The 17,694-nt window shown below is 42.3% G+C and overlaps 1 protein-coding gene across 4 annotated transcripts in view; it reads right to left on the bottom strand.

Annotated features, from left to right (window-relative positions):
- DOCK11 (dedicator of cytokinesis 11) overlaps window positions 1–17,694 on the bottom strand; it is a 328,799-nt gene that overhangs the window by 180,137 nt on the left and 130,968 nt on the right. For all 4 annotated transcript variants that reach the window (XM_060182487.1, XM_060182486.1, XM_007530393.3 and 1 more), the window contains exons 11-13: window positions 14,887–15,027; window positions 11,264–11,476; window positions 2,981–3,103 (exon numbers count right to left, since the gene is read on the bottom strand). In XM_060182487.1, coding sequence (XP_060038470.1) covers window positions 2,981–3,103; window positions 11,264–11,476; window positions 14,887–15,027 — 477 coding nt within the window. The remainder of the gene's footprint in view (window positions 1–2,980; window positions 3,104–11,263; window positions 11,477–14,886; window positions 15,028–17,694) is intronic.

Consider the following 17,694-nt stretch of genomic DNA (forward strand, 5'->3'; position numbering starts at 1 on the left):
AAGAAAAAGAGCTGCTTTACTCTGCGTGAGACGCAGGTTTGAGCCCAGATCCCAAGACATTGAATGAAGCTGCGGTGCTGTGTGGTCTCATTCTCACTCATACACACACACACACACACACACACACACACATACATTCTCTCTCTCTCTCTTTCTTCCTTTCTTTCTCTCTCTCTCTCTCTCTCTCTCTCTCTCTCTCTCTCTCACTCTCTCTCTCTCCCTCCCTCCATCCCTCTTTGTCTGTATGGGGTTGAGGTGAGATTAATACTGGAAGCAGAGTAACAGAGGAGTAATACAGCCATGGAGCCCCAGTGATTATCCTGGTACAAAAAAAAAAAGTTCGTAATAGGGCTGGAGGGGGCAGATGGTGGTGCACTTAGTTGAGCGCACATGTTACACTGTACAAGAGCCTGGGTTCAAACCCCTCACTCCCACCAGCAGGAGGACCACTTCTAAGCAACAAAACCTCATGCCTGTGGCACCAAATGTCCAAGTTCAATTCCTGCCACCATCATAAACCAGAACTGAGCAGTACCTGGGTTAAAAAGAAAAAAAAATGAAGATGAATAAAAAAAAAAAAACAGGATGAACAGAAATCTCAGAATCAAAGAGGACACTCCAAATGGAATTCCTTTTGCTTCATCAGTTCACTGCTGGTACGTTGTCTGCCTTCTCTCTTTTCATCACAGGAATTATATCAAGTCTGGGAAGCATATAAGAACTAAAGAAATGGATCATCTATAACTTCCCAGCTCTGACATGTAAGGTCATGTATACATGTAAGGCCATGTATATGCCTGGGTGTGGTGACGCAGTGTACCGGCAACCATGGACGGAAGTTCCGACAGAGTGCAGCCTTGGTGATAGAGTATGCAGTGATCTGGATAAGTGGCACATGGTGAACCATGGGCGAATCCAGTCTGTGCTGGTGTACAAAGCATTGTGGGTAGGCTGAATAGGCTTAAAGGTACAACCAGCCAGAAGACGCTCTCTTGCTGTTTGGCTGCTGCTGCTTCTCCTGGTCAGAAGCATCTCAGTGGAGGTGCTCCAGGCATCCATCCACCATGGCTACGTCTCCTGGAAACTGAACATGTGTGACTCTGTGAGCCGGTAAACTTTTAGACCCCTCTACAGCCAGGAGCAACCTTTACCAGAGCTGATAATTGTTGATCTTATGGGACTAAACTTTTGGTAAATATACTCAGACTTTATGGAACTAGCATACTCTTAACACTTGACGATAATTGCTTATTTTGCCTTTTACCTGTTTCACCCTAATAAACCTTGTATTGTTTAAACCAATTCTCAGCTCCCACTGTGAATCCTTTTACATGCCGCAGCAGCACCAAACCCAAAACCCTTTTTAAAGTTAACTTACAACAAATGGTGCCCAACGTGGGGCAAGAACCCACGACCCTGAGATTAAGTCTCATGCTCTACCGACTGAGCTATGAAAGGTCATGTATACATGTAAGGCCATGTATATGCCTGGGCATTAAAAAAAAAAAAAGGAGTCCCAGAGGGTTAAAGAATATGAAAGCTGGGAGTTGGACGGTAGTACCGTGGGTTTAGCACAGGTGGTGCAAAGCACAAGGACTGGCGTAAGGATCCCAGTTCGAGCTCCTGGCTCCCCACCTGCAGGGGAGTCGCTTTACAGGCGGTGAAGCAGGTCTACAGTTGTCTATCTTTCTCTACCCTCTCTGTCTTCCCCTCCTCTCTCCATTTCTCTGTCCTATCTAACAACGATGACATCAATAACAACAACAATAATAACTACAATAATAAAACAACAAGGGCAACAAAAGGGAATAAATAAATAAATATTTTTTAAATGAATAGGAAAGCTATCAGAAGAGGGGATGGGATATGGAGTTCTGGTGTGGGAATTGTACCCCTCTTATCCCATGGTTTTGTCAGTGTTTCCTTTTTATAAATAAAAATTAAAAAAAAGAAAAGAATACCTTGTGGAAAGATTGGGGGAAAAAAGGAGTGCCTATCGCAACTGATAAGGTATCAATGAACAAAAGTTACCCAAAACTCTCTCTAGTCCTTCTTTTCACAAGCAAGCAGAAATCAGACTGTCATAAAACTAGCATAGATGTGGAAAAAAATAAGTCATATTAAAAGCTTTTTGCATGCATGCTTTTTTACATACACTATTTTCAGAACACACCAGTTTTATCCCCCAGGTGAGCACTAACAAAAATCACATAAAACTATCAGAAAAGGTTGGGGAGATAGCCCAGTAATACAGCATAGACCTCATGTTTCCAGAGAACTCAGGCTCAATCCCTCGGCACCAGCAACAGCCAGAGCTGAACAGTGCTTTTGTCAAAAACTCAATAAAGGGGCCTGTGGTGGCACATCTGCCAGAGCATACAGACTACAATGCTTAAGGACCCAGGTTCGACCCCCAGTCCCCACCTGCAGTGGGGAAGATTCATGAGCAATGAAACAGTGCTGCAGGTGTCTCTCTTTCTCTACCTTCCTCTTCTCTCTTGATTTCTCTGTCTCTATCTAATAAATAAAAACCTATTTTAAAAAAACTTCCAGAGGGATAAAGAAGAGGGAAACTTCCAATGAAGGGTGGTGGGGATTGTATGGAATTGCACACTTCTTTTTTTTCTTCTATTTATTTATTTTTAATTATCTTTATTTATTGGATAGAAACAGCCAGAAATCAAGAGGAAAGGAGGAGATAGACAGAGAGACACCTGCCGCCCTGCTTCACTACTTGCAAAGCTTTCCCCCTGCAGGTGGGGGCCAGGGACTTGAACTCGGGTCCTTTCACACTGTAATATGTCGCTCAACCAGGTGGGCCACCACCCGGACCCCGGAATTGCACCCTTCTTATCTCACAATCTTGTCAATCATTATTAAATCAAGAAAAAAAATAATAATTAAAAAAAAAGAAAGAGAACTCAGGAAAAGGCCAATGGAACACCAAGCTAAACCATTTCCAAGCACTTGCTGGAAATACCTTTGCGGGGTCTGACGTTTTGATGTACGGCTCTGCACAATGTGTGATGTTTCCCTGGAGAACTTTCTCAATCCTGGCAACCAGAAAAATTTCAGGGTGTGGATTCGTCACGGAGAAAATTCCCTGCAAAGAAATGACCTCCATTAGACTGTTGAGATATTTTTAGTACATACTGTGATATACTCAGTGGTCTCTGTAGGCTGTTTTGCGCAGATTCTTTTATTTACTTTACCAGAGTACTGCCCGGTCCTGGCTATGGTGGTGCAGGCCATTAACCTGGCAACTCAAAGCCTCCTCAGGCACGAAAAGTCAGTTTGCGTAACCATGACGCTCTCTCCCCAGCCCAGCCCAGAAAGCTCATCTTCAACCACAAGCTTAGTGCTGGAACCTTTCATGTCACACTGTTTTTAAAGTTCTCAATGTTGCTTTCATTAGTGACTTTCTGGCTTGTCCCCAGCTGCACAAGGAATGTGTGGGTGTCAACATTGCTATTTGCCCCTTGTGTCTGACTGGGTTTGGCAGGTGCATCCTTAGACCTAAAGAATACTGCTTGGCTTAGTTGGTGAGTTCTAAAACAGGCTGTGTTTCTCATGTGGAATTTGATATGCATTTTTAAATGTAGTTGCGTATAACTCCAGATCAACTCACATATTTAATGAATTAAAACTGATGATAGTGGACTGGAGAGACAGTGTAGTAGTTCTGCAAATGATCTTCATGCCTGAGTGTTTGAGGTCCCAGGTTCAATCCCCAGAACCACCATAAGCTAGAGCTTAGCAGTGTCCTGGTGTCTCTGTCTCTGTGTGTGTGTGTGTGTGTGTGTGTGTGTGTGTGTGTGTGTGTCTCATTAAAATAAAATAAATAAAATTTAAAAAGAGTATACCATATTATAAAAAATGATGGTAGCTTAGAGCAAAAAAACAAATTCCATGGAGATAAAAGTCACAAGTATACACATATACCCAAGGACCTCCTATTCAGCCATAAAAATACAAAACCTTGCCATTTGTGATAGCATGGATAGACCTTGAGGGTATTATGAAAAGTGAATTAAGTTAGAAAACAAACACTAGGTGTGAAACATAGAGAAACAAAACAGAACAACGATGAGATATAGAAAACATATTGGAGGTTTTAGAAGGATGCATTAAAAAAAACGTGTAGAGGGTTCATTGATGGAGAGAGGTGAAAAAGAGCTTTTTGGTGGTAATCACAGTGTTTTTTGTTTTCTAAATAGAGACAAGAAAGGGGGGGAGAGAGAGAGAGAACACCACAATACTGGTTTCCTTCAATGCAGTGAGGACCGAACTTGAACCTGGGTTAAGCACATGGGAAGCAGCGCCAAATCCAAGTGAGCTGTAATCATCAATCCAAATCTTGGTGTACTGTTTACCAATGTAGACTTACATGGCCATACACGGAAACTTACATTTGAAAAGTCACTTTTAGCTCAAGAAAAAAAGTATATAACATAAACTCCCCTGCCTGCATTTCCACTTGAGTTCATCAAAACAGTATTTTCCCAGTTCGAGCCCCCGGCTCCCCACCTGCAGAGGAGTCGTTTCACATGTGGTGAAGCAGGTCTGCAGATGTCTGTCTTTCTCTCTCCCTCTCTGTCTTCCCCTCCTCTCTCCATTTCTCTCTGTCCTATCCAACAACGATGTCATCAATAACAACAATAATAACTACAACAATAAAACAAGGGCAATAAAAGGGAATAAATAAATAAATATCAAAAAATATATTTTTTTCAAAAGTGGAGACCAGGGCCAGGTGGTGGCGCACCTGGTAGAGTGCACATGTTACAATGCTCAAGGACGGGTTCAAGCCCCTGGTCCCCTCCTGCAGGAGGAAAGCTTTACAAGCAGTGAAGCAGGTCTGCAGGTGTCTTATCTTTCTCTCCACCTCTCTGTCTTCCCCTCCTCTCTGTCTCTGTCCTATCTAACAACGATGACATCAGTAACAACAATAATGACTACAACAACAATAAAAATGGCAACAAAAAGGTAAAATAAATAAATAAATATTAAAAAAACAAAAAAGTGTTTTTCCTAAACTGTGAGCATTCTCAAAGATTGATTATGTGTGAGCACTGTAGAGAACAATCTCCTCAGGTCGCTTGTCTACTCCTGTTATCACTCAAGTTTCCACAACTGAGAATTCAGAAAAGCATGACTTTTCTTCAAGTCAAATAAAGATGACTTTGTGGCCATACACTTTATAAAAAAATGCATTTCAGGGGGACGGACCTGCGTAAGGATCCCAGTTCAAGCGCCCCCAGCAACCTGTAGGGGAGTCTCTTCACAAGAGGTGAAGCAGGTCAGTCCCCCCCGCTCCATTTCTCTCTGTCCTATCCAACAATGATGACATGAATAACAACAATAATAATAACTACAACAATGAAATAACAAGGGCAACAAAAGGGAATAAATAAATATTTTTAAAAGATGTATTTCAAAAAAGCCTAACTTGCCATATATATACATATAAATCCCAGGCAGGGGTTGATAGCATAATGGTTATGCAAAAAGACTTTCATGCCTAAGGCTCCAAAGTCCCAGGTTCAGTCCTCCCCACCACCATAAGCCAGAGCTGAACAGTGCTCTGACTTAAAAAAAAAATAGGTAAGGGCTTTAAAAAAAAATCCCTTTTTCCAACTATGGTACCATCTCCCCAGACAATAACCTGGGTCTACTTACATATTAGATGTCAGGCGCAGGCAAAAACTAGTAAAGTCATGAGCCCCTTGGAATATTCCTAAAATACACCTACTAGCTTTCTCCAAAATGAAGACCCCAAATCTTCATCTGAAATATTCTTGCTGTTAGGTTCATGATTAGTCAACAATTTGTTTGGCTTTCTATCTTAACTCTTTTTCAGCCACCAGGTTCTAGATGATACTATGATGCCAATCTGACTTCCTTGGGCAGAGGACCCCACCATGTGTCTGTCTTGGAGCCCCTCCTCCTCAGATCCTTGCTCCACTAGGGAAAGAGAGAGACAGGCTGAGAGTATGGATTGACCTGTCAATGTCCATGTTCAGCGAGGAAGCAATCTTAGAAGCCAGACCTCCTACCTTCTGCACCCCACAATGACCCTGGGTCCATACTCCCAGAGGGATAAATAATAGGAAAGCTCTCAAGGGAGAGGAACTCGGGGGGTGTGTATTGTGTGAAAATGCACCCCTCTTATCCTATAGTCTTGTCAATATTTCCATTTTATAAATAAAATTTTTAAAAAACCACACCTTTGTTGCTGTGAACAAGCTCTGGTGTTTCAATACAAAGAAAGGGAGGGAACAGAGAATCCCAAACTGCATTTGTGCCTGTGCTTTACTGAGAGTTCTAACTTAGATAGGACCAGAATTACGTAAGCTTTCTCTGCATGCATATGGAACAATCATGTTATAATTCCCTGTCCAGTTCAGCTCCTTCCAAATGTAAGTGCTTCCAAACAGCCTGTTAGTTGCTTGTATCTGTTGTTTCAGGAAGCCCTATGCAAATTCAAGTCGAAGAATCCACCAAGTTTTATTTTTCTACTTGGGTTATTACCAAGTGGAATTACTACAGTAATTCCCAGTTTCCAGAGCATTTCAATCACATTATTTCATTTGTTCCCGTTAGAAGCCTCTGAGGTACACAGGACAGAAGAGTGAGCTTGTGGGAAGAGAAGACAACATAATGATTATATAAAAAGATGTTCATGCCTAAGGCTCTGCGGTCCCAGGTTCCCCCACACCCCTGTAAGTCAGAGTTGAGTAATACTCTGGTCTCTCTGTACCATTTTCTCTGTATCGCTCTGTCTCATTAAACTAAGTTAAACAAAATATATTTTTAAAAGTAAGAAGAAACTTGTATAATAAGATACTGAACACTTCCCCAAAAGCCAATGGTTCCTAAGGAGCCTGGATAATAGACGGCTCAGTTTCCAATTCCCAACCAAAAAGCATGGAATAAAGGTAGTCAAATTTCCTGGGTTCAAATTCTGCCTCTACCACTTAGATAAGCCACACCCTCTCTAAGTCTCAGCAGTTCATCTATGGTCTCAAAGGTGGGATGAAGGAGCACTAAAGGGGAGGCTGGGAGACAGAAGTCCCTATGGTGGAATAAGGTGATGATGGTTGAAATGTATTCAGACCTATCTTTGGAGAGTGTTCAAATCTACCCTCATGTTAACATCCCTATAAATCAGCATGCTCTACAGTAAAGTAATACTGGAGTTCAGGAAAAAAATGGGTATGTTGAGAATAGTAGCTTTTTAAATTTTCGTTTACTTATTTGATAGAACAGAGAGAAATTGAGTGGGGGAAGGGGAGCTAGAAAGAGAAATATAAAGGGAGACATCCAACACTGCTCCAATGCTCATGAAGCTTCCTTCTTGTAGGTGGGGACCAGGTACTTGAAGCTGTGCCCCTGTGAACTGTAATGTGTGCACTCAACCAGGTGCATTGCCACTTGGCCCTGAGAACAAAAGCACTTTCCTAAACTTGTCTGGGTTAAGGGAAGGCATGTGCACTGGTACCTGGTTTGAATGCATCACCTAAAGTGCACCTCACAAGCACCTCTCTACTGGCCCCACATCACTTTCCAGACTACCTCTGCTACCACTGGGGTACAGACTTCAGTGCTTAAACACATGGTGATTAAGATGGAGAGTTTTGGTCCAGACTCCCAGAGAGGGTGAGTGGGCTTCTGTGAGATGCTGGGTTGCTCAAAACTCTGGTGGTGGGGACTGTGTGGAGGTGGTGCGGCCCTGCTGTCTTACAATCTTGGTCCCTGGAGGCAACAAGCTTCACAAACAGTGCAACAGTGCTGCGGCTGTCTCCCTTTCTGTCTCTCTCCCTCCCATCTCAATTTCTCTCTGACCTATCAAATTAAAAAGGAAAAAAATGGCCACCGGAAGTAATGGATCTGTCACGCAGGCACGGAGCCCCAATGAAATCCTGGTGGCAAGTAAATAAATATTTAAAAAATAATAATAATAAAAGACGATTGAGTGAGTTCTTTCAAGCAGACCCAGGTTCAAATCCAGCTTTCCCCGCAGTTGGTATGCAGTGGCGGGCTGCTCACTCAACCTCCCCTCACTATGGGTTCCTCATTGGTGAACTGGCAGTCATCAAAATATTTCTTAATCCGAAGTGAAACATGTTGAGGTGGTACTGGATGCACTGCTTAGGTTTAGATCAACAGATGCAGTATCAATTGGTATGGGTCGAGAGAGAAGCATGCAGGAAAATGAGCTATGCCCCAGAGGTTCCAGGACTGGGAGAAATAATGGGTTTTATAGAGAATAGAGAGGGTTCCTACATCTTAGTGGTTAAGAAGGCATTTGGTTGACCTTGAAAATCCCATTGTTAGGATTTTCTTCTTTCTTTTTTTCCTTTTTTTTTTTTTTTGTTTGCCTCCAGGTTGTTGCTGGGACTCAGTGCCTGCACTAGGAAACCACTGCTCCTGGAGGCTATTTTTCCTCTTTTGTTGCCCTTATTGTTTATTGTTGTTGTTATTGCTGTCATTGTTTTCGGATAGGACAGAGAGAAATCGAGAGAGATGGGGAAGACAAAGAGGAGGAGAGAAAGATAAGACACCTGCAGACCTATTTCACTGCCTGTGAAGCAACCCCCTGCAGGTGGGGAGCTGGGGGTTCAAACCGGGATCCTTATGCCGGTCCTTGCTCTTGGCACCATGTGCACTTAACCCGCTGCGCTACTGCCCAGCTCCCTGGATTTTCTGTATCATACAAGACCTCACCATGATTTATGATATTTAATGCTATTTTAATATAGCTCTATTTAATATCTTGCCACAGCTAGTTGCTTCTGGTCTGTGGTCTAAGATTACAGTGATTTAATATTTCTAAAAAGTCATTATTATATTATTAAACAAATTGTTTTTCTTTATATCTTAATGCTTTTAGCCACCAAGGTGTGCCACCACCTGGCCCCTCATCTTTAGCTTTTCTTAAAGACCTGTTTTATGTATTTAGTTTTGATAACGACAAGAGAGAACTTAAAAAGGTAAAGGGAAAAATAGAAAGAAGGAAAGAAAGAGGGAGATGGAAATGGGAGATGGGAGAGGGTGAAAGAGAGACACCTGCAGCATTGATTCACCACTTATGAAACTTTCTCCCGACAGGTGGGGACCAGAGGCTTGTTGTTCTTCAGCTTTCTGTACTGTCTGAATTTTCTACAAGATACTGTACTTAATCTTTCTAATCAGAATAAATGGAACGCTATTTTTATTTCAAGGGAAAAAGACATCTTTGTTCTTAAGCCACTTGCCACTTTAACTCCAAACTGCATTTGAGTTTCTATTCAGCAGCAAATGTCCAGAGGACAGACCGTCAATTCTACCCCACCTAACCTTATGGCCTCCATCCTGGTGAGAGGTCAAAGTGCCAGGGAGCTGTCAGGCTCTTTCTGAAGGGAGCTCTTTGCACCAGACAGGATGGGACAGAGTAGTATTACAGCTGGAGCACAAGCAGCCCCTTCCCGTCACTTCCAACCAGAAACCCCTGTATAAAGGGTTCTTTATGCTCCATTCCAACTACCTACTCACCATGGTGCTAGAAAGCAAGGGAGGGAGTGTTAAAGGAGGGGCAGTCGTTCCTTCAAATACCCAAGTCTCTGAGGCACCCCCTACCTTGCTCAGAAGTATGTACAAGGACTGGATGATGGTGTACCCAGTAGAGCCTACACGCTGCTATTCAAAGAGCCCAAGTTCAAGTCCCCAATCCCCACCAACAGGGGGGTGCTTGGCAAGCATCTAAGCAGTGCTACAGGTGTCTCTCTTCCTCTTTACCTCTCTACCTCCCCCTCTCTTTTCAATTTCTGTCTCCATTAAAAACAGAACAACAAGAACAAAAATCAAACAAAAACAAAAGGGGGGAAGGTATGTTCAAAGTGTGTTTGTGTATTTTTGTGTTCCATCTCACAAAATATTTCCTTTACCCAATCAGTCTCTCTGAAAATGTGTCTTTACCAATTCCACTAGCCAATTATTGACAGTACATTCGCTGATAACACTTTTTCCCTCAAAGTTGTCAAAAACAAAACAAAACAATCCCCCGCCCCCAACCCCCCACAAAAACCCTCCACAGAGAACTTAGGAGAAACAGAAGGCTCTTAAAAACACTGGCCTGAAACTATGACATAACCCAAGGATATTTACCTTATTTATTTATTTATTTATTTATTATTTTTCTTTTAGTTCCCACCAGGGTTATTGCTAAGACTCCATGTTGCACGATGAATCCAGGGTTCCCAGTGGCCGTTTTCCTTTTTTTTTTAAATCTTCCTTTCTTATTAGATAAGACAGAGACATCCAAAAAGATCTATGTACATATATGTTCTTAGCAGCACAATTTGTAATAGCCAAAAGCTGGAAGCAAACCAGGTGTCCAACAATAGATGAGTAGCTGAACAAGTTGTGGTCTATATACACAATGTAATACTACTCAGCTATAAAAAATGGTGACTTCACCATTTTCAGCCGATGTTGGATGGACCTTGAAAAATTCATATTAAGTGAAATAAGTCAGAAACAGAAGGATGAAAATGGGATGATCTCACTCTCAGGCAGAAGTTGAAAAACAAGATCAGAAGAGAAAACACAAGTAGAACCTGAACTGGAATTGGAATACTGCACCAAAGTAAAAGACTCTAGGGTGGGGGGTGGGGAATACAGGTCCAAGAAGGATGACAGAGGACCTAGTGGTGGTTATATTGTTATATGGAAAACTGAGAAATGTTATGCATGTACAAACTATTGTATTTACTGTCGAATGTAAAATATTAATTCCCCAATAAAGAAATTTTAAAAAAAGATAAGACAGAGAGAAATTGAGAGAAGGGGGGAGAAACAGAGAGGAAAGAGACCTGAATACCTGCTTTATCACTCAATGAAGTTTCCTCAAGCAGGTGGTGAGTGGGGGCTCGAACCTGGGTCTTTGCCCATGTGTGTTCAACTGGGCGGACCACTATTCAACCCCTTAGTAGTAGTAGTAGTAGTAGCAGTAGTAGTAGCAGCAGCAGCAGCAGCAGCAGTAGCAGTAGCAGTAGGAGTAGGAGTAGCAGTCGTGGTAGTAGTATTTACTTAATGGGAGGTGGAATAATACAATGCAGCACAGCTGTTGACACATGGGTACAGTCTCTCATCTCCCTGTGAAAAGTGTCTATAAAAGACTCTCAACTCCAACTTCAGTCCTTTCCCACCATTATGCACCAGGATTTGGTGCATATGTCTCTTACTCTAAATGTGTCACCAAGGCGGAAAGTTCCTTCTTTACCTGCTTTATGTAGCGTAGCTGAGATTCAGCAATTCCATGAATAAAGGACTCAGGTGAGGCGCTTTTCGGGTTCCCTTCACTGGCCAGGTAGGCTGAAGTGCTCCACAGCATTTCCCGCACAGAAGGGGGGTTCAGGTCTACGTGGAAGTCAGCTGAAAGCTTACAATTGTTCTTTACATCAAATAAGGCAAGATTGATGAAAAAGGGTTCAACCTGGGAATGAGAAGAGGGCCATGTTTTAGCTCTGTCTGTGTGTTTGCTCATTTATTCCTACGGATGTGGTACTGGGAAGAAACATGTGTGATAACACTGAGCTGTCTCCTTGGTTTCACTTTGAGAAAGAGAATGAGACAGGAGGAAGAAGGGAGAGACATTAAAATATCTCTCTGCCATCCGTGGGGTTCCCTTTGTGCTGTCCATGGTACTACCATGTGGTACTAGGATGGCACTTAGAACCTTATGTGTGGTGATACACATGCTTTATCCACTGACTCAACTTCCAGGGCTCCAGTTTTACATTTATTTGTTTGTTTGTTTTGCCTCCGGGGTTACTGCTGGGGCTCGGTGCCTGCACTATAAGTCCACTGCTCCTGGAGGCCATTTTTCCCATTCTGTTGCCCTAGTTATTGCCCTTGTTGTTATTGTTGCTATTGCTGTTATTGTTGTTGTTGGATAAGACACAGAGAAATGAAGAGAGGAGGGGAAGACAGGGAGGGGGAGAGAAAGATAGACACCTGCAGACCTACTTCACCACATGTGAAGCGACACCCGCTGCAGGTGGGGAGCTGGGGGGCTCAAATCAGGATCCTTGAGCTTTGTGCCATGTGCTCTTAACCCGCTGCACTACCATCTGGTCCCCCAGTTTTACATTTTTTTTAAAATATTTATTTATTCCCTTTTGTTGCCCTTGTTGTTTTATTGTTGTAGTCATTATTTATGTCATGTTGTTGGATAGGACAGAGAGACATGGAGAGAAGCAGGGAAGACAGAGAGGGGGAGAGAAAGATAAACACCTGCAGACCTGCTTCATTCACCAGGGGCTCGAACCAGGATCCTCACACTGGTCCTTTCTCTGTGCCACCTGTGCTTAACCCGCTACACTACCACCTGCCTCCCAGTTTTACATTATTTAAATAAGATTCTTAGGTAAAATGGAGGAGGGACTCAATTAGATTTTTTTATTAATCAAGTTTCTGTGATTACAGTTGCTGTGTTCAACATCAGATTGTATTCTAGCTCATTTCCATCAACAATAAAGTATTTAAAAAAATAACAGGCCATCAAATTTTCATTTTGGTCAGGTTGAAAATATTTCATCGGTTACACTTTTTTTTTCTTAAATGATGAGAACTCAGAAGCTACACTTAAAGAACATCAATGGGTCTCTAAAATAAAATTGAACCTCCCTGAGAACTTAATGCAAATTAGCTAGAACTAAGGCTCCAATGCTCTACGGTCAAAATGAATCCCCCTTTTTGTTATATTACAGCTTACTGGGTTCTGTATCTCATCAGAGCTACTAACAGTCAACATCCAAATTACTTAACAAAAGCTTTGCCCTATCAGCACTTTGGGAAGGCATAATTCCTTCCCGCTGCAGATGGCATTTGAAAGCCGGTCATAAAGAGAAATTTCATGCCAGATGGCATAATGATTAACCCTCTAGACACAGGACATCTCCCAGTGTACTTGAGCTATGCTGGAAGAAAAATTAAACCTTGCTGTGATTTTTTCCCCCAAAGTCAAAATAACACAGAAAAGATAAACATAAAATGCAGTCTCCCTGGCACTTTTACATTTATGGCTTCAAGCGTTTCTGAGCGACTCAAATGATCTATGATAGCCAATAATTAGAAGTCTCTATGCGGAACAAAAGGAATCCACTCTGTGAAGGGAGAGCAGGGCTAGCTGACAACATAGTATCACCCTTGCTGCATGGTCTTGGTGCTCCATATCCACTGCCAAGAGCCAACTTCATCAGATAAGTCAAATTGAGGATTTTCCTGGGCTCTGGGGCCATGTTCCTCCTCAAGACCCTAATTGTAGCTTCACATTTGTTTGAAGGTTTTGTTTGTTTGTTTTCATCAGAGCACTGCTCATCTCTGCATTTAAAAAAAAATTTATTTATTCCCTTTTGTTGCCCTTGTTTTTATTGGGGTAGTTATTATTGTTGTTATTGTTGTCATTGTTGTTGGATAGGACAGAGAGAAATGGAGACAGGAGGGGAAGACAGAGAGGGGGAGAGAAAGATAAACACCTGCAGACCTGTTTCATCGCCTGTAAAGCGACTCTACTGCAGGTGGGGAGCCGGGGACTCGAACCGGGATCCTTACACCGGTCCTTGCGCCTCTGCCTTATAGTGGTGTAGAAGACTGAACCCTAGACATTGGGGCCTCAGGCATGAGAGTCTGTTTGCATAAACATGCTATCTAACCCCGCCCTCTTCTCATTTGTTTGAAAGGTTAAGTCTTCAACTAATCCTCTTTCAAAATGAAAACATACTCATTTTAGGGCAAAAGAGACATGACAGTAGCCTAGGAGATGGGTAGCCCAATAGGTAGAGCTCTGAACTTACAAGCATGAGGTCCTGAGACCAACGCCTGGCATAACACATGCCAGAGTATTTCTCTGGCTTCTTTCACTCTCTCTATTATTTTTTAAAAAATGGGGAGCCGGACGGTAGCACAGCAGGTTAAGTGCACATGGTACAAAGTGCAAGGACCCGAGTAAGGATCTTGGTTCAAACCCCCAGCTCCCAACCTGCAGAGGAGTCACTTCACAAGTAGATCTGCAGGTGTGTATCTTTCTCTCCCCCTCCTTTCTCAATTTTTCTCTGTCCTAACCTACAATAATGACAACAACAATAATAAGACCAACGATGGGCAACAAAAGGGGGGAAAAGTGGCCTCTGGGAGGTGAAACAGGTCTGTGGGTGTCTGTCTTCCCCTCTCTATTTCTCTCTGTCCTATCCAACAACAACAACAATGGTAAACAACAAGGCCAACAGAAGGGGCAAAAATAGCCTCCAGGAGCAATGGATTTGTAGTGCAGGCAGCAAGCCCCAGCGATAACCCTGGAGGCAATAAATAAATAAATAAATAAATAGAAAGAAAAAAAGGGAGGTCACACGGTGGAACGTCTGGTAGAGAGTACATATTTCAATGTGTAAAGACCCAGGTTCAAGACCTCAGTCCCTATCTGCGGGGGGAGGGGATGACAATTTCACAAGCAGTGAAGAAGTGCTGCAGGTGTCTCTATCGCATTTTGTATTATTATTATTATTATTTACCAGAGCACTGCTCAGCTCTGGCTTATGGTGGTGCACGGGATTGAATCTGGGATTTCGGAGGCTCAGGCATGAGGGTCACTTTGCATAACCACTATGCAATCTTCCCCCCCACCCCTCTCTCTTTATCTCCCCCCTTCTCTTTCCATTTCTCTCTGTCCCAACCTACAATAAATAAATAAAAGGCCTATTTAGGGAAAAAAAAAAGACATCAACTCAGAATATGTAGCAAAAGAGCTATCAATAAGTCAGGTTTCTGCACTGGCAAAAGACAAAAAAAAGAAAGGAGGTGGTCACTTTCTGATTCAAAAGAGGTAGAAGAAAAAGTCATACATACATTTGTGGGTGGTCCTTTCACATTGTCTCCAACTTGACCCAAGATATTGAAAGTTAAATCATGGCAGTTTACCAGCAAACGTTTATTGCACTTTTCTTCAAATGGCTTTATATCAGGCTCAATCCCTGAAAAGTCCAGCCTCTACAAAACAGATAACATGAGTCATTTCTAAAACGAAAGAGACAGGATTTAGAGTCTAACAGATATATAAAGTAAACACTGCAGAATCCAACCAATCAACCTTTATCCCTTCTTCATTTAACCCCATTTTGACTCCACAAGTCTTTGTAGAGCTCTGATAATAAGGGTGAAACACTGACAGAGAAAACCCTGGAGGGGCCGGACCTGGTTGGGCACACGCACTACAGTGTGCAAGGATTCAGGTTCAAGCCCCTTGTCCCCACCTGCAGGTGGGGGAGCCTCATGTGTGGTGAAACAGGGTTGCAGGTGACTCTCCGTCTCTCTCCCTCTCTATCTCCCCCTCCCCTCTCAATTTCTCTGTCTCTATCCAATAATAAACTAAAAAATAAATAAATAAAAATGACTTTCTCTTTAGAGAAAATCCTGGAGATGAGACTGATCTAAAGTGAAGGAAAAATCATAATCTTTCAATATCATGGACTAATAACCCTACAAGACACGATTCTACCTCCCAATCACTGCTGTATATAATATTCTATAACTCTCACCTCTTCCGCTGCCAATACTGTTCTAGTCAAGCTCGAATCCTTAGTTATTTCTCCAGCCCAAGTAGTCTTCAACCTCAGGGCCTTTGCACTTGCTGTTCTAGCAGTAATCCCATTCCCCCAGACAGATGCATGGCTTACTTTCTCATTCCATTTCAAGTTCCCAATCAGTTGCCAATTCTGCAAACCTAGACTTCCTTATTTAACTCCCTATCTAAAACTGCACACTCTCGGACAGCCTCTACTCCCTTTCCTTGATTCAACTTTCTTCTTTTCTTTTTTTAGTCATCTTATTGAAAGGGAGACAGTTGTTTATAATATAGTTGTTGACACTTGAGTACATTTTTTCATCTCCCCAAGAGAGATATTTGCAGAACACGCAACCCCAACTTAGATCCTTTTTCACCATCATGCACTAAGACCTCAACACCCTCTCCACCCCCTCCCTTCCCCAGGAATCCTTCATTCTGGGGCAATATACCACACACTCAGTCCAAGTTTCACTGTGTGTTTTCCCTCTCTGTTCTTGTTTCTTAAGTTCTGTTTAGAAATGAATTGGTGGGAGTCGGGTGGTAGCGCAGCGGGTTAAGCACAGGTGGTGCAAAGCGAAAGGACCTGCATAAGGATCCTGGTTCAAGCCTCCTACTCCCCACGGACAGGGGAGTTACTTCACAAGTGGTGAAGCAGGTCCGCAGGTGTCTGTCTTTCTCTCCTCCTCTCTGTCTTCCTCACTCTGTGTCCTATCCAACAACGAGGACATCACCAATAATAATAACTACAACAATAAACAACAAGGGCAACAAAAGGGAATAAATAAATAAATATATTTTTTTAAATGTGAATTGGCTTTCTGACATTGCGGTGAAGCGGGTCGGCATGTGTCTTTCGCTCTCCCCTCTGTCTTCCCCTCCTCTCTCTGGGGTGGGGCGGGGAGGGCTCAGGTCCTGGAATATGATGGCAGAGGAGGACCTAGTGGGGGTTAAATTATGTGGAAAACTGAGAAATGTTACACATGTACAAACTATTGTGTTTTACTGTCAACTGTAAACCATTAATTTCTAAAAAAATAAATAAATGGAAGTACCTTATGATTCAGCAATACCACTCTTAGGTATTTATCCAAAAGACACTGAGACACTAGTTCAGAGGGACATATTCACCCGTACGTTCACAGCTGCATTGTTTACAACAGCCAAAAGATGGAAAGAAGGCTAAATACTCATCAGCTGATGACTCTCTAAAGAAGTTATGTATGGGATATATATTCTGTGGAACGCTACTCTGCAATCAAAGAGATGATAATGTGTCCTTTGGGACAAAAATGGATGGCACTGGAGGCAAAGAGATGAAAGACAGGGCCAGGCAGTGGCACACCTGGTTGACCACACATGTTATAATGCTCAAGAACACGGGTTCAAACCCCTGATCCCCACCTGCAGAAGGAAAGTTTCACGAGTGGTGAAGCAGGGATGCAGGTGTCTTTATGTCTCTCTTCCTCCCCCTCTCAATGTCTCTATCTCTATCCAATAAATAAATATTTTAAAAAAGAGATGAAAGACAACTACCATATGGTTTCACTTATATGTAGATCTGGTATACATGAATTGAAAAGAAAGGGAAAAAAAAACAGAAGCAAGCAAACTATTTGTGAGACTTGTAAGAAGTGCATTTATCTTTGGGGGGTGGCAGTGTGGGGATACAGCACTTTGGTGGTGGGTGTAGAGTGAAACCATACACCATAATCTTACAATCTTGTAAGATTAACAATCTTACTGTTAATCACTAAGTTTAAAAAATAACTGAAACATAGGTGTCCTTCAACAAATGGTGTTGGAAAAATTGGGTTGAAATGTGCAGAAGAATGAAACTGAACCACTATATTTCACCAAACACAAAAGTAAATTCCAAGTGGATCAAGGACTTGAATGTTAGACCAGAAACTATCAGATACTTAGAGGAAAATATTGGCAGAACTCTTTTTCGTCTAAATTTTAAAGACACCTTCAATGAAACGAATCCAACTACAAAGAAGACTAAGGCAAGTATAAACCTATGTGACTACGTCAAATTAAAAAGCTTCTGCACAGCAAAAGAAACCACTCCCCAAACCAAGAGACCCCTC

This window comes from Erinaceus europaeus, chromosome X (assembly GCF_950295315.1).
Source record: "Erinaceus europaeus chromosome X, mEriEur2.1, whole genome shotgun sequence".
Lineage (NCBI taxonomy): Eukaryota > Metazoa > Chordata > Mammalia > Eulipotyphla > Erinaceidae > Erinaceus > Erinaceus europaeus.